This window comes from Podarcis muralis, chromosome 1 (assembly GCF_964188315.1).
Source record: "Podarcis muralis chromosome 1, rPodMur119.hap1.1, whole genome shotgun sequence".
Taxonomy (NCBI): domain Eukaryota; kingdom Metazoa; phylum Chordata; class Lepidosauria; order Squamata; family Lacertidae; genus Podarcis; species Podarcis muralis.
Window position 1 is genome coordinate 100,679,100 of NC_135655.1, and position 23,635 is coordinate 100,702,734.

At 42.9% G+C, this 23,635-nt stretch overlaps 1 protein-coding gene across 2 annotated transcripts; it reads right to left on the reverse strand.

Annotated features, from left to right (window-relative positions):
- Positions 1-286: 286 nt before the first annotated feature.
- Positions 287-6,150, reverse strand: LOC144329142 (uncharacterized). 2 transcript variants are annotated; one of them, XM_077935873.1, is made up of 2 exons: positions 4,857-6,150; positions 287-3,004 (listed from the first exon to the last, which is right to left on the reverse strand). In XM_077935873.1, exon 2 carries the CDS (start codon positions 2,446-2,448, stop codon positions 1,312-1,314), a length of 1,137 nt encoding a protein of 378 aa, XP_077791999.1. In that variant the 5' UTR covers positions 2,449-3,004; positions 4,857-6,150; the 3' UTR covers positions 287-1,311. The 2 variants fall into 2 exon arrangements, with proteins under 2 accessions (XP_077791999.1, XP_077791998.1); XM_077935872.1 differs by having other exon boundaries at positions 287-3,153.
- Between the last annotated feature and the right edge of the window lie 17,485 nt (positions 6,151-23,635).

Consider the following 23,635-nt stretch of genomic DNA (forward strand, 5'->3'; position numbering starts at 1 on the left):
GTTGCCTTATACTGAGTCAGACTATTGGTCTATCAGTTTCAGTATTGTCTACACTGAATGGTAGTGACTTTCCAGAGTTTCAGACTGGAGGGTTTCTCAGTGCCTGGCTATGTTGGGGATTAAACCTGAGACCTTTTGCACACACAAAAAACACTTCATTCAAGCCCATCAGGCACTCAAGTGAAGAGGCTTGAATAAGGTTGCTAGATTTAAGGTAAAGGTAAAGATACTGTAGCACCCTGCTTGTGGTTAACGCTTAGCTGGAATGAAATATTCAACGCAGCAATAGAGAAATTAAAATAATAATTTATTTGTCAGACAAATAAATGAGAGGCACAGTGGTATATGGTTACCAAGCTCTGGCCTGGCCTCCTGCCATTATGGCCAGCACTTATATTCCCTTAATCCAGCCCCCTTTGCTCCTCCTTGGGCTGCCTCTGTCCCATCAGCCTGGTTGAAATTCCTATTGGCTGATTGGTATGACCAATCACAAAAATACACTCATTTCCTATTGCCTTTTATGGGAGACAAAGAGCTATATTTCCTTCCATTTATAATTGACAAACAAGTATTAATATATCTTTACATGTGTCTCAACAAGGAATCTTAATTACCAGCTCACCTCCTGCCCTCCTTGCCCTACTGCCTTCTAAAACAAATGGTTAATCTTAAATTTTTATCTTAAACATATGTCAAGGATCTTGAGTTTCACATCAACATTGAAAGATCTACTTCATATGAAGGTTTCTAAACAAATGTCTGACAACCATATATATCAGAACTGCTCGGATGGCGTCTCATTTCTGGCAGGGGGGCTGACTTAAATACAACTCTTACAACTATATGAAATAAGAATTTAGCATTTCTTAAATCCTTTGCATAATTACATTTAAACCAATATATTTCATACATTATCATAGGTAACCTTTTAAAAGAATAAAGCTTCTCAAAGTTGAAAGGAAGGAACTCAGTAAAAAACAGTTTTTAAAGAAGCCTCTTTAGTTTACCCCCCCCCTCTTCAGCCAGTTGCTTTCTCTTCCATGTGCTCTTGACCTTTTGTCCTGTGGCTCAAGTTTAAGAGAGGCCCCTGGTATCATTTTACTGTTTACTAACTCTTAATTATGTTGGGTCCGTAACCTTGCTCTTTAACCTGTAATTCCAGCTTTTTTTATGACCGCAATAAACCAGGGGGCCCTTTGCTGCTTGCTGCTTGCTGGTTTTCTACCTTGGAAGAAACATTATTTTTAGAATTTTAGGAACCTGATCAAAATATAAGCCAATATAAGTCTTGATTAATAATGCAGTCTATATTCAGATGCCACATTCCCCCCTTTCAAGCTCAAGGACCTTGCTTACCAAGCGTCCTTGATAGCTTGATCTAAAACATGAAATGGGGACATGTGCTATATTCTCCATCTTTGTAGCCAACACACGGATTGCCTCACCATTATCTGAAATGTTAAAGCAACAGGCATTCCCTGTCAAGTTCAAGACTCCACATAGACCTCCCTGCTTGGCAAGTACATAATCCATTCCCATTTTCAGCTGCAAAATGGCGGCTCTACTTTCATCCAACTGTTGTGCAATAAGTCTCAAACTCTGGGCCGTTGCATTGGTTACCAATTCCACTACTGCTTGCAATCGAATTATTCTGTTTAGATTATAAATAGGATCCCGTGCCCCTTGTATGAGCTCACCAGGATTCCAGGAGGCAGGGTCATAATAGGCTATAATGCGCTCTGGCAGCCAATCATCAGTACCGCTCCAACTTTGGGTACTTCCTCCTGCTATACGAGAAATATCAGCATTCCTTCGTGTTCGCTTAGCTGAACTAGTGGGCAAATCCACATTGGTGGTAATACCCATCCCAGGAAACAAGTCCCACTCCATTTGGAAGGGAGTTTCTTGTATGCCCATTCTCCACATATCCACCACAACCATCGGGTCTGAGGTTTTTGGTACGTGGAGTACAGAAGGCGAAAATATCAAAAGAGGCAGAGAGTTCACAGTGCAGTATGTTAGATTGCCTTTTTCTGTCACAGTTGTGTTCCATACCACTTTCCATGCATGAATAAAAGGAGGTGCACAGGGCAAGGTATTCCGAGTTCGATAGGTAGTACCGTGTGCCCAGGTATGACTATTCTTAATATAATCCCAAGTATAGTGACAATGAGAAGAGCCTATCATGATAGAATCAGCTGCATCTGATGATTTATGTACACAGAATTCCCCTTGTACAGGTATAACTCGTAATGGTTTAGTTGAGTTCCATCCGGGGAAATTCTGTATTTCTGTTTGGTGTGGCATTTCGCTTACCATACCAATGGCATCTAATGGTATCGGTAATAAGGGCATACCTCCCTCTGAATCATCTGGCCCAAGAGAGCAAACAAGGCAATTGGTCCTATTTGCAACATTGGCTACCATTTCAGCTAAACCTACCCACATATTGTGGTCATAGCTGAATCCATATTTAGCAAATTTGGTCAGATTCAAGGACCCTTCCCCTTACCAAGGGATCAGGATTAATAATAAAATCATGTTGATGTCTAGCATATGCATTCCTTCCACAAAAGATTACCTTATTGTGATAGCATAAAACTATTAGTCCCAATATAATTCCCCCAGTGACAGAAATGGGGAACCACCAAGACCAAAACATATATCCCAAGGATCCCCAATGTGTAATATCTCTGATAATTGTTCCACAAGGGGGCAGTCAATCAATTGTATAAGAGAATCTTCCCGCTCACAGTCGCTGGTTCAGACGCTCCTCAAGCTTCAGGCGTGCGCAGGTCAGCCAGCTTCCAAGTTGTGGCTGCAGCAGGCCGGTCGTCTAATGTTGCCCGTGACCTAACCCGTTCCCGGTAGGGCTAGATACAGGGGTTTTTAGAAAGAGTCAGTTTTAAAGGATTAGAGGGGTCACCTTTGCACGTCCAACTGCCTTCAGACTTCTTCAAACGAGAGTGATGAATCCAGGGGGTCACCTCAGCTACCTTCACCGCTGTTGGAGTAGAAAGCAAGACGGTGTAAGGTCCACGCCACTTAGGTGCAAGTGGATCACGTTTTCCACTCTTTCACCCATATGCTATGCCAGCCTGGAGCTGATGAATCGGCTTGGCAATGCTGCACGGCGTGTGCTTGAGGGCCCACCTGTTAAGATAAAAAAACAACAAACAAACAAACACGGGAGAGAGACAAAAACACGGGAGAGAGATTGCACTTATCCCTGTGTCACATGGTCTCCTATTTGTTTGAGGTCAGTTGGAATATCCTGAACAAAGGAGGGCGGCCTCCCATACAGGAGCTCAAAAGGTGACAACTTAAGTCTTTTTGTGGGTAACACATCTACCCTCCTGAGACTTTAGACATATTAGTGGGCTTCTGGCATGCCCTGCAGATACCTTGCACAAGCGTCTGGCGGTAGGTGGTAAGCCTGGCCAGGTGAATCGCATTGTTTGGATCCCAATTAGGATCTTCCAAGGGAAAGTTGTCCTGGAGATGACGGTCAATATTATAAATATTTCCCACTCTGGCCTGCTCACGCAAATATATCTGTGCCTTTTCAATTATGTCTCTCCTTTCCTCAGTGGTGAAGAGAGTATTACTATTGAAGTCACCAAGTCCATCATAGCCTGAGGTTTTTCTGCGAAAGATGGGGCGTTTTCCAATTCATCAGACTGTAGTCGTGAATGGAATGTACTGGAGGATCGAAGTTCGAGGTGGCCTTGGTCCGGGTTGCCCATTAACCAGCACAGGCTCCTCAAGTGCATCAAATACTCTTCTAAGAGGGGCTACTACGTGACCTTTCTCTTCGCTTTGCTTCTAGGGGCCTCAAATCATAGGGGATGGTATCTGTCCCAAGGCGTTCTTTTGGCAGCTCTATACGCCTAGCTGTATTGCTTGCTGACCGATTAAGGTCTCCCTGTAACTTCTGTAATAATTCTCTAGGACTTGGATGTACAGGGGTTTGGGGTAGGCAATCAGTTGTTCCACTAAAAGAGACTGTAGATGGAGTTCTACTGGGACTCACAGATGGAATAACCACTTCTGCTTGGGCTTCATTATAGGACTCCAATGCCTCCTGAAGATATTTATCATAATCTATCAAGGAATCAAGTTCTATGACTCCACCCCCATTATTCATTCCACTTTCTTGCCTTGGGGTTACAACTGGTGGAGGGTTTGAATTTATTTGGCAAGATTCCTTTCCTAGCTTTGGCTTTTACAGCCAATAATTTACATCGTTGGACTTTGCATTCCCTTATCCATGGAGGATTTTTATTTAATGTGCTCAGCCAAGAATCTATATATGAAAATTGTTCTGGGCACCCTCCAGTTTCTTTGGTGATGTTAGACCAAAGTTTGCTTACTAAATTTATATCAAAGGTTCCTTGAGATGGCCATTCAGTATTTTGTTTTGGCCATTCTAGTTCACATAACGTTCTCAAGCGCCCTGGCGTCATTTTGACTCCATATGCCCCTGAGAAGGCTTTCTTAAAATTATTTAACATACATTCAAGAGGTGTATTTCCCCCCTTTGAACCCCCAACTCCCATTGTATGGCCCTGTGAAGTATCCACTCAGTCACTCACACACACACCTTACTGGGAAACGAAGTAGTACTCACTCCACACTTAGGTCAGTTACACATTGTACTTTCTCACACATGCAATGTGCTAGATACTTCAACCACACTCTACCTCCCAATCTTCCCTTTTCCCTACACCAGATCACCATCTGATGTACCCAGCCACCTAGCGTACTCAGTTCCCCTTTACTGAGACGCAGAAGTTTGATCAGGACTTCTCTTCCTCCCAATTAATTGGAGGGCCAAAACCCTTTAGTGCACTTACCCTTAGCTGGTTCCGTTTCCCCCCGGTCCGTCGCCGTCGGTGGGCAGGGTATCAGACAGACGAGACTGCTGCGTTCCCCTGGAAAAAATTTTTCCATTGCGCGCTGGGTAGGCAGTGAGTGATCCTCTGTCTTGTACCCCGTCCAGTAAGGCGAAGGGGCTGTGTTCCAGCAGACCACTGATCCGAGTCGCAGGCACCATAAAATGTAGCACCCTGCTTGTGGTTAACGCTTAGCTGGAATGAAATATTCAACGCAGCAATAGAGAAATTAAAATAATAATTTATTTGTCAGACAAATAAATGAGAGGCACAGTGGTATATGGTTACCAAGCTCTGGCCTGGCCTCCTGCCATTATGGCCAGCACTTATATTCCCTTAATCCAGCCCCCTTTGCTCCTCCTTGGGCTGCCTCTGTCCCATCAGCCTGGTTGAAATTCCTATTGGCTGATTGGTATGACCAATCACAAAAATACACTCATTTCCTATTGCCTTTTATGGGAGACAAAGAGCTATATTTCCTTCCATTTATAATTGACAAACAAGTATTAATATATCTTTACATGTGTCTCAACAAGGAATCTTAATTACCAGCTCACCTCCTGCCCTCCTTGCCCTACTGCCTTCTAAAACAAATGGTTAATCTTAAATTTTTATCTTAAACATATGTCAAGGATCTTGAGTTTCACATCAACATTGAAAGATCTACTTCATATGAAGGTTTCTAAACAAATGTCTGACAACCATATATATCAGAACTGCTCGGATGGCGTCTCATTTCTGGCAGGGGGGCTGACTTAAATACAACTCTTACAACTATATGAAATAAGAATTTAGCATTTCTTAAATCCTTTGCATAATTACATTTAAACCAATATATTTCATACATTATCATAGGTAACCTTTTAAAAGAATAAAGCTTCTCAAAGTTGAAAGGAAGGAACTCAGTAAAAAACAGTTTTTAAAGAAGCCTCTTTAGTTTACCCCCCCCCCTCTTCAGCCAGTTGCTTTCTCTTCCATGTGCTCTTGACCTTTTGTCCTGTGGCTCAAGTTTAAGAGAGGCCCCTGGTATCATTTTACTGTTTACTAACTCTTAATTATGTTGGGTCCGTAACCTTGCTCTTTAACCTGTAATTCCAGCTTTTTTTATGACCGCAATAAACCAGGGGGCCCTTTGCTGCTTGCTGCTTGCTGGTTTTCTACCTTGGAAGAAACATTATTTTTAGAATTTTAGGAACCTGATCAAAATATAAGCCAATATAAGTCTTGATTAATAATGCAGTCTATATTCAGATGCCACAATACCCCTGCCCGAAGGCCAGTCGTGTCCGACTCTAGGGTTGTGCGCTTATCTCACTCTAGAGGCCGGGAGCCGGCGCCGTCCGAGGACACTTCCGGGTCACGTGGCCAGTGTGACATCGCTGCTCTGGCGAGCCTGCACCAGAGCAGCACACGGAAACGTCGTTTACCTTCCCGCTATAAAGCGGTACCTATTTATCTACTTGTACCCGGGGGTGCTTTCGAACTGCTAGGTGGGCAGGAGCTGGGACCAAACGACGGGAGCTCACCCCGCCGTGGGGATTCGAACCGCCGACCATACGATCGGCAAGTCCTAGGCACTGCGGCTTTACCCATAACGCCACCTGCGTCCCTTGCTAGATTTAGTGTGCAGCAATTTTAACAACTCAGCCCATTTGCTTCTGACCATGCCTAGAATGCTCCCAACCTGAAAATGACAAAGATTGTGCTATTTGTGTTGTTAAGAGATGGGTCTGTTGTCAAAGTGTCTTGGTTTTTCTTTTATGAAGTGAACTTGCTTCTTCTTTATAAACTGGCCTAACAAAACAGCAACGCTGTGTTTGTGTGGAGTCCCTCTCTGCCCTTAAAGAGTACATTAAAAAGAAAGGAAATAAGCACAGAACTGTTAATACAGTTGTTTCATAGTTAACCCATACTCTGGAAATAAAAGGAAACATTTTGCAGCATGGACCATATCCCTTCAGAGCTGTTTCTTAGTCATATTTCCACAGACATTTACAATCATTGCTTTCTTTCCCAGACACCCACATCAGCCATTGACCTTTAATACAGGAGACAAAAAACTGAAATCTGAAAAATACTCCCCCCCAAATATGTAAATGTAGCTGTTAGAAAATAACAACAGCACTTAGTTGTTCAGATCCAGATGCACAAATTTGACCCACTGAAAGAGTGCCATGCTTTTTACTAGGGCTGAGCAAGGCCTATTCCGTGCTTCAACTTGATGCATTGGATCAGGCCCCTATAGACTTAATATCATTTTGCCTTGGACCTTGAATCTGAAGCAATATTCAGAAAACCAAACATTGGTCCCTTTGTTGACTTGCACCGTGAAGCCAAAACAGCAAAGATGTTTGAGGGTTTTATAATGTAGGTGCATAAAATCTGCAGCCATAGTAGACCCCAAGAGGGGGTTAGCCTTGCCAAATTTTAGACACATAGACCCAGGTGCATGTGTGTGTTTGTCCATAACTAATAAAACATGGCCGACAAAACTGGAGGGAGGCAGAGAAGGAAATTGAACCTGCCTGTGTAGCTAAGGAACTAAGTAATACTAAGTAACATTCCTGCAAAGGAGAACATAAATAAGACCAGCCTGCTGAATCAGACCAATGGCCCACATAGTCCAGCATCCTGGGTGGAATCTAGACAGATATAAAAAACAGTGTGAAAAAGCTTTTTAAAAATCACGCTTTGGAAATATATATTGAATTTGCCATGAGCTCACTATCGCCATCCAGTGTCACGTTTGTAAAATGCACTTAAAACGTTATATTTGCAGCTGTGTAGCTGAGTCCCTGTTCTCACAAGGGCTGACTGGGTGCCTATGGGAAGCCTGCAAGATGGACAGGAGCACAACAGCACTCTTCCACTTGCTATTCCCAGCAACTGGAATCAATAAGCATGCTGCCTCTGCCAGGGAGAGGGTAGGACACAGCCTTCAATAGCTGTCTCCTCCATGATTTGTCTAATCCTCTTTTGTCCAAATTGGTGACCATTTCTGCCTACTGCAGGAGCAAGTTTCAGAGTTTAACTACACACTGTGTGAAGTACTTTCTTCTATCTGTCCCAAATTGTCTAGCATTCAACCATATCTCTACCTCTGCCTGTTGCAGGATTCTCCCTCCCTCCTTCATTCCCCTCTTGCAAGTGCCCTTCCCCTGCTCCCTTAAGTTGCCCCAGCCCATAGTTTGAGGGCCACTGCCTGCTGAGACTACTAAAGGAGGAGTGATTCATCATTCAGTAGCATATGTTAAATCATTATGGCTGGGAATGCAAACTCTCTTTTCATTTGTCATATTTAACAGCATCAGATAGGAAAGATTCCCAGAATCCATTATGAGATAAAATCATTAGGTTGTGTTTCATCTAAAGCACTCTCTCGTCTTTGAAGTTTGATATTGGTGGGAAAGGACAAAACACATTGCATGAAAGTGTTGCAATAGCACTATAAATTGTGGTGCCTCCTTGTTAGAAGAACTGACAAATTAAAAGGAAGAGCCTTCAAACATCCCTTACGCAGACTCCCCAAGATAGGGGACCTTATGCTGGTGACTTTGGACATATATCAAAAAATGTAAATGTTATGAAGTATTTTCCAGTTCACATTCCAGTTCCACCCCTGGGGCCATTACTCACTTTTCATAATTAGAAAAGCTGTTTCCTTTTGGAGTTGTTGTAACTTAAATTGTGTCCACCTAAGGAACAAGACTGAGAAAAAAGGAAGGGGGCTGGCTAACTGAAGTATTGTAGGTTGCGGCACTGCATGCACTCCAAAAGCAAATCCTATTTAACCGAGCGAAACTTATCTCCAGGCAAAAATGCATATGATATATAAGACTCTTAAGACTTGAAGGCATATCAGATGGGATCTGCCCAAACATGCCTAAAGAACTGAGGCCACCATCTGGAACACACTCCTAGATAATCAAAGCACCATGGAATCGCGTCTTCGTGAGCAAGTGCATAATGTCTGGCATTTGCTCTAGAAGAAAGCCCCAGCTAGCAAAGTGTAACTGCAGCGCTGAGTTTCCCCAGCATAGCAGGCATCTGATCTCAAGACAGCCATCCAGTACGAGATAAGCAACACAGATGAGCCCATAGTTGCTTTTCCTCTGTTTTCAACAGCTAGTGAAATCTAGGAAGCTGCTGCAACGGATGGGCTGTGGTGTACCAGCAGAGCATCTGTTTCACGTGCAGAAGGTCCCTGGTTCAGTTCCTAGCATCTCCATGTAGGGCTGGGAGAGACCTCTGTCTGAAACCCTAGAAAGCCAGGGCCAGTCAATATATACTGAGCTAGCTAGACAGACCAAAGATCTGACAACACACGACAGCTTCCTATGGAAGCCCTGCGGAAGCCTACAAGGGACTGCAGCTGAGATGCCCTTAATGCTTTGTGGAAATGTTGCAAAATATGGTTCATAAGATAATTTCACGAATCTATGGTGCCTCGTCTACATACAGACTCTCCTCCCTGCAAGAGAGGGGAGTGGTTGTGGGCGGGAGCCGAGCACCGTCCCTAGCAGGGGGCGTTAGCCCCCTGCCTCCATCTCACCTGGCTGGCGCCCACGCCCCTCGGCAGGCATCCAACCAGGTGCCTGAGAGGGGGCGTGTTCAGCAGCCTTTTGCTGCGGCAACAGCCTCTCCCCGGCCTCATTCTTCGTCGTCTCGCCGCGATACCTTTCCACTGCTGTAGTCAATAAAGTTGTGGCCTTTCCTTGCCCATTAACCTTATATAACGTGTCGTTGTGTATTCTTTCCACATCGCGGGGGTCGGGTCCTCGAACCACAACCAGAGGTTGCAGTAGAATGGAAGTGGAACTGGTGTGTTTTATTTTGGGAGTTGTAATAATGGTGAAAGTTTTGTAATTGCCTTAATGGTTAAACAATAAACTTCTGACAATAGACATGGGTTGTCCATCACATCCTGCTCACAATTCTCATCCAAGTTCTGCTGAGTTTGACAGATATGCCTGCTGACGTGGAGACACAAACTGATCTAGAGTTGTATGCAATATGTACAACTAGAGCTGGGTTGAGCTCATTGTTTCACGATACTGAGACATAATGTACAAAGAAAAGACTGAATTGCCGTCTTCCATATCTTACATGAGAGACTTAATTCCATTTGCATTTCCGCTTGCAACATCATCACCATAATCAATTAATTTGAGGCCATTTCCTTCTGATGTTAATATTATCATGAGCATGTTGTGTTCAAATATAAATGTCAGATAAGGTACATAGCTCAGATTTTAGTCTTTGTGATTTTCCAGGTTCTTTGTTGTCCTTAGCTTTGTAGGACTTGCCATTTTTGCACAGTTTGCTGCTGAAAAAAATCAGAGCGGGAACTAGGGGATAAAAGAACATTATTTATTAGGTGTTTGAAGGCAATAGCCTTTAATGGCTGGGAAAGAAATGGCACCCACTCAAAAGAGCAAAATAAGTCAACAGAATTCAGAGTTACGTGTACACACACATACACTGAGGTTGTGGACAAATTGTGCTTGCCTACAATTCACCCTTTATATCCCCACACGTTTCCTTGGTCTTCCAGATCCAAAACCAGATGGGCAGGATGGAGTGCCTGCGACGAGCTTTACATTATCCTGATCCAGATCCTGCCCTTTGAAGCATCTGAGACTTCTGTGAGTTGATCCACGCCTGGTACTTTTGCTGAATGGGATTTACTTGTGAGTATACCTTATAGCCAGATCTGGGCCATAGGGAAGGACATTGCTGAGTAATATAGTAGTATAATAAAGTGCTGCAGGGGATTTTGATATTAATTCCACCTCCAGGTAACTTCAGTAGCAATTGTTCAGCATCACTAAAGGACTCTGTGATAGAAGCAACCAATATTGTTACTAGCTTCTGTGGAAATTCTTCCGTTCCTTGTTACATTAGTCTTCTGGGTGTGCAGAACTCCTTGGCTTTTTGGTTCCCATTCTTCAGATTTTTGTCAGGAGAATTAAAGCCAGATTTCATTATTGGGGTTTTTTAATCGATTAAAATATTTGGATACTAAACTTCTAATACAAAAGTGCCACACTGGATAGCTTGCAACAGTTAAAATTATGATTTCAGAAAAGCAGCAACAATATAAAGCAAATCAACCAAGGAGACGGGGGACTCAGCTACACTGGCAAAAAAAAGGGCTCTATATGTGTTGTATATGCATTATAACGGTGTGACACCAGATGGTGCTGTGGAGTTCCGTTTTTGCCAACCCGATTTCTCATACAAAATTTAAAACACATTTAACTGAAACACTTTTTTGATGTGTCTAGGTCCAGCCAGGGTAAGAAGCTAAAACCAAGCATAAAATCATTATCTGCCAATTACAACAGGTTAAGTTGTTCTTTACAAATTAAAAACAGTGCTCAGCATGGGGCATATGGGGTAAGGCAGCCACAGTCCTTATGGAGACAATGCATCCTGGTCTTATATTGTTCAGGGCTTTGCACAAGAACATTGGACATGGCCCAGTAAAGTCATCATGACATGCTACTGGTTAGATTGGTTTGAGTGTCGCTACTTTCTTCCTTACCTAGGAAATGAAACCATGTACAAATGGCAGCAGAGATCTGATTAAACCCATTTCCCAGCACTTTTGATTACCACCCCTGTTACCTTTGTGACATCCCCCTTAACTAACATTTTTAGAAAGCTATTGAGGGGCAGGATTTGGCTTGAATAAGAACAAGGGGGTGGGGTTTTCTGGCTTTCATAAAGGACCCCTTTATCTCTCCCCACCAATGATTTGAGCCTTGCTTTTTGCTCAAGCAAGATTGGGCTTGTTTGGGAAAGAGGTATATATTCTCAATATAGCTGTCAAATTAATAGCCTATGATTGGTGCATCTGGAAAATAACAGGCGGATGGGGCTGACCTTTGTCTGGAACTGTTCGTTTTTTACATGTCTCTGTCAAATGTCAGGCCTGCTCCTCTCTCACTGATTTCAGATATGTTTCACCAGGATTTCAAGCAGTGAATCATCATCATCTATGCCAACCATCTGTTTTGTCTGCCCCCTCAGCGTCTCAAATTAGATGATGGAGGGCAGGGCAGGGCAGCCTTTCCAGTGCACGGCCATTAATGTTTGTGGAGGAGGGATTCTGGCAGCGGCAGATTTTCCATCTGAAATCATTGGCTGCGAAAGCTGGCAAAGAGGGTGATTAGAGTGGAGTTAGCAGAAGAAGGAGAAGAAGAAGAAATGTCAGAAAGAAGAAGAAAAAGGAAGAGGGGAGAGAGATGAAAAGGGCAATGGTCAGTAGGGGGGAAGATACACACGCAAAACAGCAGAGAGAAAAGAGAAAGGGGAGAGAACTTTTTTAAAAAAAACAAAAAAGGTATATAAATATAATTATTAATATGAAAGGAATAATGATTGGCTGTTACGTACTGCTCCATGGTCCTAAATTGTCACCCCACTCCTGCCTAGATCATTCATGCCATCCAGCTGTTTCACCCATCCCAAAGCCTAGACAAAACACCAGCTCAATGGTTGAAGAAATATTTTTCCTGGCCTCATTCACTTGAAGTCTGATCTGGCTGATGCGAGCTGCCTTGGAGGGGCATATCCACAGCCAGTTGATTCATACCTCAGACATTCACCTCTACAAAGTTTTGCTATATAAGCAGTGTGAAGGAAGAAGCTTGTGTAACATGGGGGAAAAAAATTGAGCCCCAGGGTGTGAGCTGTGTTTGGAAGAAGAGTTGCCGACATCTTTAAACACCATTTAACTCCATATAAGATACGAGGCTATTCCGTGAATGTTACAATAACTTTAATGCAGCACTCCTCATGATCTTCGCCCAGCTGAGCTGAGTTCCCGGCTTATTAAATTAGCAAAGCGGGGTTGACTAGTTGGGTTCAGATCACGTTGAATGCTTCATTGCCTGAGAGGGTGCTCTCTGCTGCCTTAAAAGTGGCAGTGGTGTCACCACTCCTAAAGAAACCGTTCCTGGACCAGTTGGAATGGATTAACTACCAACCAGTCAAAATTACCCCCCCTTCTTGGGGGAGGTGGTGGAAAGAGCATTGTTCCAGGCTATTAATTTCCAAAGTCATTTTCCAATGGGCGGCTTTGTGTGCGATTCATTGTACCGTATCTGTTGTAAGGAGATTTCCCTTTAAAAAGTCATTGATATTAACCAACATCTACAAAACACTACCATGGTTTATTCTGAGCAGCAGTCAATTCATCTAAATACTTTTGGACTTTCTGCCTTGTGGTAGGTCAGTATATCTGCAATCCGACTAATGTTGAACTATACATCCATATTATTCTATCGGAAGGATGCACTGAATCTTGTTTGAATTTTTGTTTTGCGTGCTGAGGTCCCCCAAAACACCCCTACCCCAAATAACTCACACATTACGCATGATTTTTGTTTAAGGTTTTTGGCATAATTTTGGCCACAACTTTATTATCATACAAATTGTGAGTGGTTGCTTAGGCATTGGTTATGACTAGCTATCCCCCCTGCCTTGGGGGATAGCACTGACTCCCGGATTCCAGCGAGAGTCAGTGTGGAGGAACAAGATCAGGGCAACTGGGGCTGCGACACAGACCCTTCAGTTCCTCCCTGCATGCTCCTTGGGGTCTTACGCGGCCCGCACCCGATTCCAGGGGTTTGGACAAGGGGATGGTAAGCTCCAGAATTCCTTTAACGGAATTCCCGTGCAGCAGCAGCATTGGAGGGGCAGGCCCAGCCTATCCATACCCCTCCACCAACCAATTTAACCAATGCCTAACCACCAACCTTACAAGTTGTGACGATTTGCTACGCAGTAGGCAAAACCCAATTGGCACGCACTAATCAGCCAAAAGGAAAAATTCCTACCAGGCCCCCGCACCAATGCAGATGACCCCATGACAGGCATAGCAAGGTCAAAGCGGAAGCCCAATCAAGGGAGGGCGGGCGGGTGATCCGGTGTCCACAGCAAAAGAGAAAGGAACATTCTGTGGACTTAGCTTAAATAACCTCTGGTCCCACCCCTAAATTGGCAACATCAAATTTACCCCAGTAACACCAGCCACCAATCTGATCCAAGCCCCTTGAATCAACCTGGCTGGCAACTGAGGGTGTTTTGTCTGGCCCCATCCGCAACACGTGCTCTCTTTTAGTGAGAACACGCTTTGCTGAATTTGGCGGACTACAAATAAGATATTGACTTTCCGAGAAGACTAGGACTTTAATGTTGTATACAGGTCAGTGACCTTTCTGTAATACTACAGACTTTGCATGAATAATATTGATGGATTCACATAGAATACTCTGTGTTATTTTCAAAGGACCTGTTTGTTTCCCCCTGCCCCAAACAGATTCTACAGCGCCGGTTTCAATATGGCTTGCATTGCAACAACAAGGCCCACAGTATGTAGCAGTTAAGGAGATAACTGCAATGATATTAGTCAGTCTTTGGTTAATTAAAACAACAGCAATGTATGGAGAAAAATACAATATCAAGTACTTGGGTGCACCACACTTTTGTATTGTGCATGTGCTACCCAGCAGATAATCACTAATCATGTGTTTGTTATTAATCAGCATTGTTAATTCTGGCTACATTTGTCCCCTCTTAGCAGAAGAGAGAGGGAAACAGGCAGTAGAATCAGCCTAGATGTCTCAGTCCCTCTCAGATACCTAACAGGTGACCTACATTGTTAGGGTATATAACATTGGTGACAGTGCCACATTCTCCCTATTGTCCTGAGCAGATACAACAGAATGGCCTAAGAAGGAGAGCATAGAATAGCAAGATAAGGTGCTTCTGGGCACACACTCTGCCTAGGCTTTTTTATTTTCAGTACCAGAACTGGAGCTCACAAACAAATCCTTTCATGCAGAAATCTACTCTTGTTTCCCCTAAGCTTTCTTGATTTCAGCAGCCAACTTTAGGAGGAGAAAAGGCTTTTGCGTGTTCAGACCCAGAAACCTCCCCCCTAAATAAATTCACACTTGACTCAAGTTTTGATTTGGTTTTTGGCAGAATTTAGGCCACAACTTTATTGATTACAGAAAGTGACTGGTTGCATAGGCTTTGGTTTGACTAGCTCCCTGCCATGCAGGTAGCGCTGACCCAGGGTTTGAGCATAGGTCAGCCAAGGGTGAACACCTGGATAAGTGGAAAGCCGGGAACAGGCTATCTCCACCACTCAGATGTTCCCCTGGACTCAAGGCACGCCCTCTCAGGGGTTGACCAAACCATCTAGTCCCTGGATTCCTTTAAGGGAATACCCTTCACAAAGGGATGGCCAGAGCGTTCTCCCATCCCTATCACCTGAACCAGAGCCTATCTGCAAGTTGTGATGATTTGCTATGCAGCAGGCAAAACCCAAATGGCAACAGCCAATCAGCCAAGTGGGGGAAATTCCTGCCATGCCCCTGTCCCAACAACAGATGACACACAACGGCATAGCAAGGTCAAGCACAAAGCCCTAAAAGTAGGGAGCGGTGGGCGGGTGTTCCGAATTAAAGCCCCAAAGAGGAAGCTCTGGGTCACATGCATGGGCATAAATAGGTCCCTCAAACCGTTTGGACTGCGTCCCATTGGCCAGATTGTACCCAGCTTCAAAGGACCTACCAATTGGGTGTTGTGGCTATCCAATTTTACCCACCCACAACACAGGGTGTCGGTTTTCCAGGTCTCGCCGCAATACATGCCCTCTTTAAGGGAGGATCCAATTTCCCCTAAGCTTTCTTGATTTCAGCAGCCAACTTTAGGAGGAGAAAAGGCTTTTTCCTGTTGATATTATTAAGGCATTTGGCAGCATCCAAAACTTTTGCTGATCTACTGCAAATCACCCAGAGATCTACCAATCGGCTTTCTGCCCGCCCCTGTGATAGACAGTAAATGTATCTTGCCTTTATACATCAAGGAATAATAAATAAACAAACCTCACCACAGCGCTTCTCTGCCTGATGCAATCAAATTTGTTCAGCAGTAAACGAAAGCTGGACTTTGGGTATTACAGTGAAATGGTTTCATATTAGCGACTGATTTTTTTTAATTTTTTATTTTAAAGAAACAGAAGAAGAAGAAAGGATAAAAAAAAGCAACTGCTATAAGCACAAGGCACTGAAACGCCTAAGTCTTCCTTTAATGCTTTACTAGCTTTTCACTAATAGGCCCACAGGGTGCAGTGAGTCAATAATAACCCAATAAAATCAATAACGATAAACAAGAGTCAGTGTTCTAATAAAAATAGAAAATGTAAAATTTAAACCAGCTGTTTCAGTGTTACGTGTAAACACCAGCCTTGTGCTAGGGTTTGCTCAGTTTTGCTATTTGGGAGTTTGATTTCTAGCCTCAAATGCTGCATTTTCATGTACAAAGATGACTCAAGCTCAAGATAGTGGGGATTTCAATGTTGCTGTTGTTTTAATTTAACAGGTAGGTGTGTGTGTGGGTGGGTGGGTGTGTGTGTGTTTGCTTTGCAGTTTTTTTTTTAAAATTTGGAAGGAGGCTAGTCAGTTCTTTAATTCAAGCCTCTGAAATCTAGAACGAATGTATTTTAGTCATTTTTTTTTCTGTCAGTGACAAATTTATAGAAAGGAATCGGGGATAACGCCTATAAAAGCAACATCTTATAAAAGCAAAGTGAGTGACAAGGAAAATGCACTTTGTGCATGCTCGGCATCAAATCACACAAAACATCGAATGCTTAGACAGAGATAAGTGTCAGGAGCTTTGGCCCAGTAAACTGAGCACTTTTTGGAAGTGATAACTTAAAGGGGAAGTGAAACCAAACCAGCTGTTCTCTAACTTTTATTAAGGTGAAACTCACTTTAGTATCTCACAACCCCAAATAGAGCTAACCATTCAATCCTACACAAGAAAAATAAAATGAGAAATAAACTTCCCAATATTGAAATTGCCTCCAACTGCCAAATTCTTGTTTTAAAACTCAAAAGTCAGAGTGCACCTCTGTTTTGTATTTTGATATTAGGCAATGTTGACCAAGAAGCCCCAAACTGAAAAATTGGAGGCAAATCCTCACTTTATTTTGTTTTTAAATCCTGTCCGCTCATAAAGACTTTTTTTTACTTCCCAGGAAAATAACAACGGGCCCTCCCTCCTCATCACAACAAAGAAATCAGCAGATCCTAGATAAGAGTCTTAAGGGGAAATTGACACAAGGCCGGCTGGATGAAACACAGCGAAAAGCTGCATTGTCTAAATAGCTCATGGCAAGGAATCAAGGTGTGAGTGAGAAGGTAAAGGTAAGGGACTTGGTAAATGTAGGTTTACCTTCTGGGTTCATCCCATTGTAACTTAGAAGTGACAAGTTCACTCAGGCAGAGAGGCGACTAAATGTTGGTACTTTGCCAACACAGCCCTCTGCCAAACATCGTCCCTGGGGATACAAGCATTGTTCAAAAGTGCAGGAAAAGGTCGCCCACTGCAGGAAACCCTCCGGTGGCAAACTGATCAGTGTAGCAGTAGAGAGTGAGTTGATAAAGTAATGGGTGGCTGGACTGCAGTCAGCAGCAGCAGCAGCAAACACTGGTCTTTGTTGCAGCCTTTCCAGAGTAAAGCCCTTTCCTAGCCCTCTTTAGTTAAGTGCTAAGTAAACACGCATGTGTGGGGTTAGCATGCTAGCTCTGCCCAAGGCCTCATCATTCTTGTCACTCTTGAGGAGTTGGAGGGTGAACCTGGGATGCAGGAAACGGCATTTTAGAACCCAGGGTGTCTCCATGAAGAGAGGTGCCTCGCTTCAAATGGTCACCCTCCAACTTTTGGAGTGGGATGTGGATGGGGGCAGACCCAGGACATCCATCCTTTTGCTCCCTTTGTGCTGTTACCATATTTTTTGCTCTATAAGACACACTTTTTTCCTCCTAAAAAGTAAGGGGAAATGTGTGTGTGTCTTATGGAGCGAATGCAGGCTGTGCAGCTATCGCTGAAGCCAGAACAGCAAGAGGGATCACTGTGCAGCCAGCCCTCTTGCTGTTCTGGCTTCTGGGATTCAAATTTTTTTCCCCTTGTTTTCCTCCTCCCATAGGTGCGTCTTACGGTCTGGTGCACCTTATAGAGCGAAAAATACGGTACTTGACACTTCATGTGATCGTCTGAAGGGGGCTCCTGCAAGTTCTTTCTATTTTCTCTTCACATTTTCCTGCTATTTGCTATGTCCACAGTGTAATGGCAGGACCTAGGCTTATTGCTGAGAGATGTAAGAGGCTAGTATCTTTTTAAAAAAGTATAGAAGTTCTCTGGAGAGGGTGGGCAGTGAGCATACAGTTTCTGAAAATGGAAAATGTGTAAGCAAGATCTATTAGTGAGGAATGCAACCCAGCATGGTGACAGGGAAAGGGCATGTGGTATGCATCTTATGGTGATGTCACAGGCACTGACCAATAGGCACCTCTGATGCTAATGCAACCACATTCTACATTAAAAAGGAATCCTGGCTGGACACAGAAGAACCTGACAAACACAATGGAAATGTTTGGTGGGCAGCCTCATCTCAGTGATTCAGCAATGGCATTGCATGGCCTTGTGTATGTACACCACATCATCTGGAAAGCCATAAGAGAAGCAGAGTCAGGAATTTGAGCATTCAGCTGTTCTAACTTCAGAACAGGACCATATTGAAGACTAGTAAACCAGTAAATCATAGACACTATAACATTTTTGCTTTTACTGTAGAACTATCCACTGAGGGGAATTGGGGGTGTTTTGCTATGCCCTGGTTATTCGAAACCAAAGGGCAGAGCATCACAGCACAAACTGTGTGTAATATGTCTGGACCTGGAATACTTGCCTGCAATCCCAACCATCCTTCAGGATGTTTATATCACCACAGGGATGAAAAGCTGTTTGGGGGCATATTTATAGATGCAGGAGACACAGGCCTCCAATTGGTGAGAAAGACAGTTACGTGCTTATGAGATGAATTACATTGATGTCTGTTATAAATCCCTAACATAGCTCATGAGATCAATTAAGATGTTCAAGCAGCTACAAAAAGGATGATTGAGGCAAATGGTAACATCAGGATGACCATATGGTAAGGGGAAGCTAGAACTGTTTAGGCATAAAACAAGAGCCATCAGAATTCCACCAACAGACATGCTCAAAAGGAGTAAGGTAGAATGCAAGGTAGCCAAGAAAAACACAAGGGCAGAACAGAATGCGAGGCAAGTTGATAGGCACACAGTAACAGTGACTAAAATTTCCCTGATTCCTACGTGACTTCAGGAGGAGGGGAGGGATGTCGCTGGTCAACATTTTCCAAGCACTGCAGAGCTATACACACACACACACACACACACACACACACACACAAACACACGAAAATATTCATGCTTAAACCAAGACTAAAAGTCATATTTGAACAGAAACATATCCTATCCTATGTTACAAGAAAACCAGCATAGTAGGTGAATTCCCCATATATCTGAAATAAGTGCCACATCTAGTGATGGGCTAAACTATCCAGCCCAGCATTTTTTATCACTGGCATTCCACAAGGATGGAAAGAAAACACCTCCTGATTCTATCATCTATCTATCTATCTATCTATCTATCTATCTATCTATCTATCTATCTATCTATCTAATCTCTCTCTATCTATCTATCATCTATCTATCATCTATCTATCTATCTATCTATCTATCTATCTATCATCTATCTATCTATCTATCTATCTATCTATCTATCTATCTATCTATATCTATCTATCTATCTATCATCTATCTATCTATCTATCTATCTATCTATCATCTATCTATCTATCATCTATCATCTATCTATCATCTATCTATCTATCAATCAATCAATCAATCATCTATCTATCTATCTATCTCTATCATCTCTATCTCTATCTAGCTCTAGCTCTAGCTCTTTCTATGGCATCAAGCAGTGGTTTGGCTACCTGCAGCTGCTAAGCAGCATCCCTAAAGACGATGCTCCATGGCAAGGCCTTTTAAAGAGGAAAAGAAAGGAAAACATCTTTGGCCACCTCCTCTTACAGGTAAGCAAAGGATCTTTGAGAATTTTGCCCGACTGAAAGTTGCCAAAATATTATGCCCACTGCTTTTACTGGGTGTTGAATAGTACCATGAAGTAGATAGTGGTAGTATTTAGTCCAGGCCTCGTTTCTGACCATCTTTCATCCTCCTTCCTCTAAAACAGGCATAGGCAAACTAGGCCATCCAGATGTTTTGGGACTACAACTCCCATCATCCCTAGCTAACAGGACCAGTGGTCAGGGATAATGGGAGTTGTAGTCCCAAAACATCTGGAGGGCCAAGTTTGCCTATGCCTGCTCTAAAAGTTCTACCCCCTCCTTCTAAAGGAGCCTAGAGACAAGCTCAGTTCAGATACATAGTTTTCTATGAATATTTATTTCTGATGGAACACAGAGAACAGGGTGCATGTCTTGTCTGATACAGAGGTGCTTCAGAAAAAATAAATACATTAGCTTTGATAAGAGTAGAGAAGCTTTCTATTACATGCCAAGGTAGGAAGCAAATCTACACTTGTAATCCTTAGCATGTGTGGATCTGCTCCCCTACTCCAAATTAATGGGTAGCTGAAGAAGTCAACCTCCACATGTGGGGACACTAATAATAATAATAATAATAATAATAATAATAATAATAATAATAATTTGTTATTTATAGCCCGCCCATCTGGCTGGGTTTTCCCAGCCACTCTTGGCAGCTTCCAATAGAATATTAAAAATACAATAAAACATCAAACATTAAAAACTTCTCTAAACAGGGCTGCCTTCAGATGTCTTCTATAGGTCAGATTTTTTTTTTTATTTCCTTGACATCTGAAGAGAGGGTGGTCTACAGGGAGGGCACCACCACTATCAAGAAGGCTCTCTGCCTGGTTCCCTCTAACCTCACTTCTCGCAGTGAGGAAACTGCCAGAAGGCCCTCAGCGCTGGACCTCAGTGTCCTGGCAGAATGACAGGGGTGGAGACGCTCCTTCAAGTATACTGGGCCAAGGCCGTTTAGGGCTTTAAAGGTCAGCACCAACACTTTGAATTGTGCTCGGAAACGTACCATTTAGGTGTCCTCAGTTTGTGAAACAGTTGCCTCTAACACGACAAGCAGCTGCTCCTAGCAAGAGTGGTTACATTTCCCCATGTCGTGCAGTTATGGAAGAAATTAATTGCCTAGTCAATTGAAAGATTTAAGACACTTGCTTTCCAGATTGCCCATTGCACCACATTACCATAAGCCATCAGCTCGGCAGGAAAGAGTGGCCTGTGGACAACTTACCTTACATGGAGTTGTGTTATCAGGTGATAACAGCACCATTAACTCATGTCACCACTGCATTAAGCCTAAAAGGCTTCCATTTGCTATGGTTTTTCCAAGCAGCCGAACGGTACCAGCTAATTTAGCCTAACCTTTCACAGCAGTCCTATTGACATATGTGCTAACAAAGCCTGTCCATGGTGAAAAGAACACACTTTGATGCCCCAGTTTCATTATTAACGATGAAGTATGTCATGCAAAGCACAGGCCTTTCCTTCTTTCACAATGTCTCCACGTCACAAATGCCCACATTGATTTTATGCAGTTTCTAGAGGCACAATGCAAAGCTCCAGAATGCTGCACATGCAAATCACTCCAGAATATAAATGTGGGATTTCATACATCAATTGACAAAACAGAGATCTGCATTGCCAAGTGTTTAATGTTAAGTGTAACAGAAAAAAGGACTTGTTAGTGCAGTCCTATGCTTGTCTACTCACAAGAATAGGGCAAGTATAGAAGTGATGTCAATGAGGTTTACAGTTGTGTAGGAATGTGCAAAGCTCTCCATTTTAGTTTCTCTCAGTTTTTTCAATCTTACATTCAGTTCTTCAGATTTCCACATCAGTTTGTGATTTTTTTTATTTTTTATTTTAAAAAAGCCCTTGTGGAAATTGATCGGCATTTTAGTGTGATTTCTCCTAATTTCGCAGATGTTTGCATGCAGTTTTGCCTAATATACACATTTTTCCTTTGATAATGCATTTTTCTTTTTTCTTTTCACAAATATATGCATTTTTATGGACACTTTGCCCCAGTTCACGCACTTTTGTGCTCTTTACTGGGCTGAAGGGCCTCACTACAAAATTCAGGCAAGTGTGAATTTCAAAGGATTCCTGTGTTTTGGTTTTCATATTGTTGTGGACAGTCTGAATTCGATGGATTCAGTTTTAAATGACATCTCCCCCTTCCCTCCCTATGATTAAGTTAAGTAAGTATCAGATTGTAGCCATACAACACATCAGAATTAAATCTCTCTACGTTCAGTGGAGCCTACTCTCTTGTAGGTGTGTTTAGGGTTGCCCCATTCATCGATTAATTAAAATTCTATCCTTCCTCTTAACTGAGTTTAAGTAGCAAAGAAGAACCCAAGTAGTAAAACATATTTAAAACATTAAGAACATCTAAGAACATTTTTAGATGCATTCTAAAACAATAATATACTCTCACACTTCATATCATATAAGTTTACTCCCATGGGTCTAAATGCATGGCAGTGTTCAGCAATTTATTTTAGAGGCATCCCATAATTTAATTTGGGTAATATACAGTATATTGCTTTATTTTCTTATGCATATTGGTTAATTTGAGCCTCGATTCACACATGCATGTACCTCACTTGGCTTCCCAGGACATGTTCATTGACTGACAGTGGAAAGTGTGAGCTGGTTCAACTGCAGAGCTCTATGCTTGAGGGAATGTAAACACTGGTATTTGTGGTACTGCATTTGAGGTTCTCGCTTGATCATTAAGTCATCTGTGATCAATATTCATGCATCGACCAATCATCTTAGACATGGAGGTATCACAATGAGGAATACTTTCCTCTAACACATGAACATGCCATTTATAAATGGGATTGGAATAGCAGGGACCTTCATGGATTAAGGGACCATACTGAGCATCGACCTGGATGGCCCTGTAAGTAGAGTCCACATCAGGGTTGGGGAACCTGTACCCTTCAAATGTTGCTGGAATACTACTGGTCCCATCATTCCTTACCATTGGCCATCCTGGTTGGGGCTAATTGGTGTCCAACAACATGTGGGGAGCCACCAATTTCCTATCCCTGACCTGCACACTTGCAGCTTGTGTCAACCAACACTGTCCCAGAGAGTCTACTAAGAAAATAAAGAACATAGGAAGCAGCCTTATGCTGAGTTGGACCACTGGTCCATCTAACTCAGTATTGTCCATACTGACCATCAGTGGCTCTCCAGACAGGAGCCTCACCTGGCCCCAAGTGGGACCTCCTGCATTTTCAAGTGCTACACCATCAGGCTATGTCCCTTCTCCAGTCTCTTAATCCACTCTTCTCAGTCTGTAAACACAAAGGGTTGATGACCTTTGTGTATTTGCTGGTGTACTTTCAACAGTAACCAATCTTTTGACTAACTTTATTTAAAACAATACGGTGGTACCTCTGGTTATGTACTTAATTCGTTCCGGAGGTCCGTACTTAACCTGAAACTGTTCTTAACCTGAAGCACCACTTTAGCTAATGGTGCCTCCCGCTGCCGCCATGCCGCCACCGTCGCACAATTTCTTTTCTCATCCTGAAGCAAAGTTCTTAACCCGAGGTAATATTTCTGGGTTAGCGGAGTCTGTAACCTGAAGCGTATGTAACCTGAAGCGTATGTAACCCGAGGTACCACTGTACCGCAATACCTTTCGGATATTACAAGGCCTTATTTCAAGAATGGAGCAGGTTCTGTGTTTCTGCTACTAGAGGGG

What these genes read in the sequence shown, in the direction of transcription:
- LOC144329142 (XM_077935873.1), bottom strand. Translation starts at nt 2,448, where the DNA reads ATGTGGGTAGGTTTAGCTGAAATGGTAGCCAATGTTGCAAATAGGACC.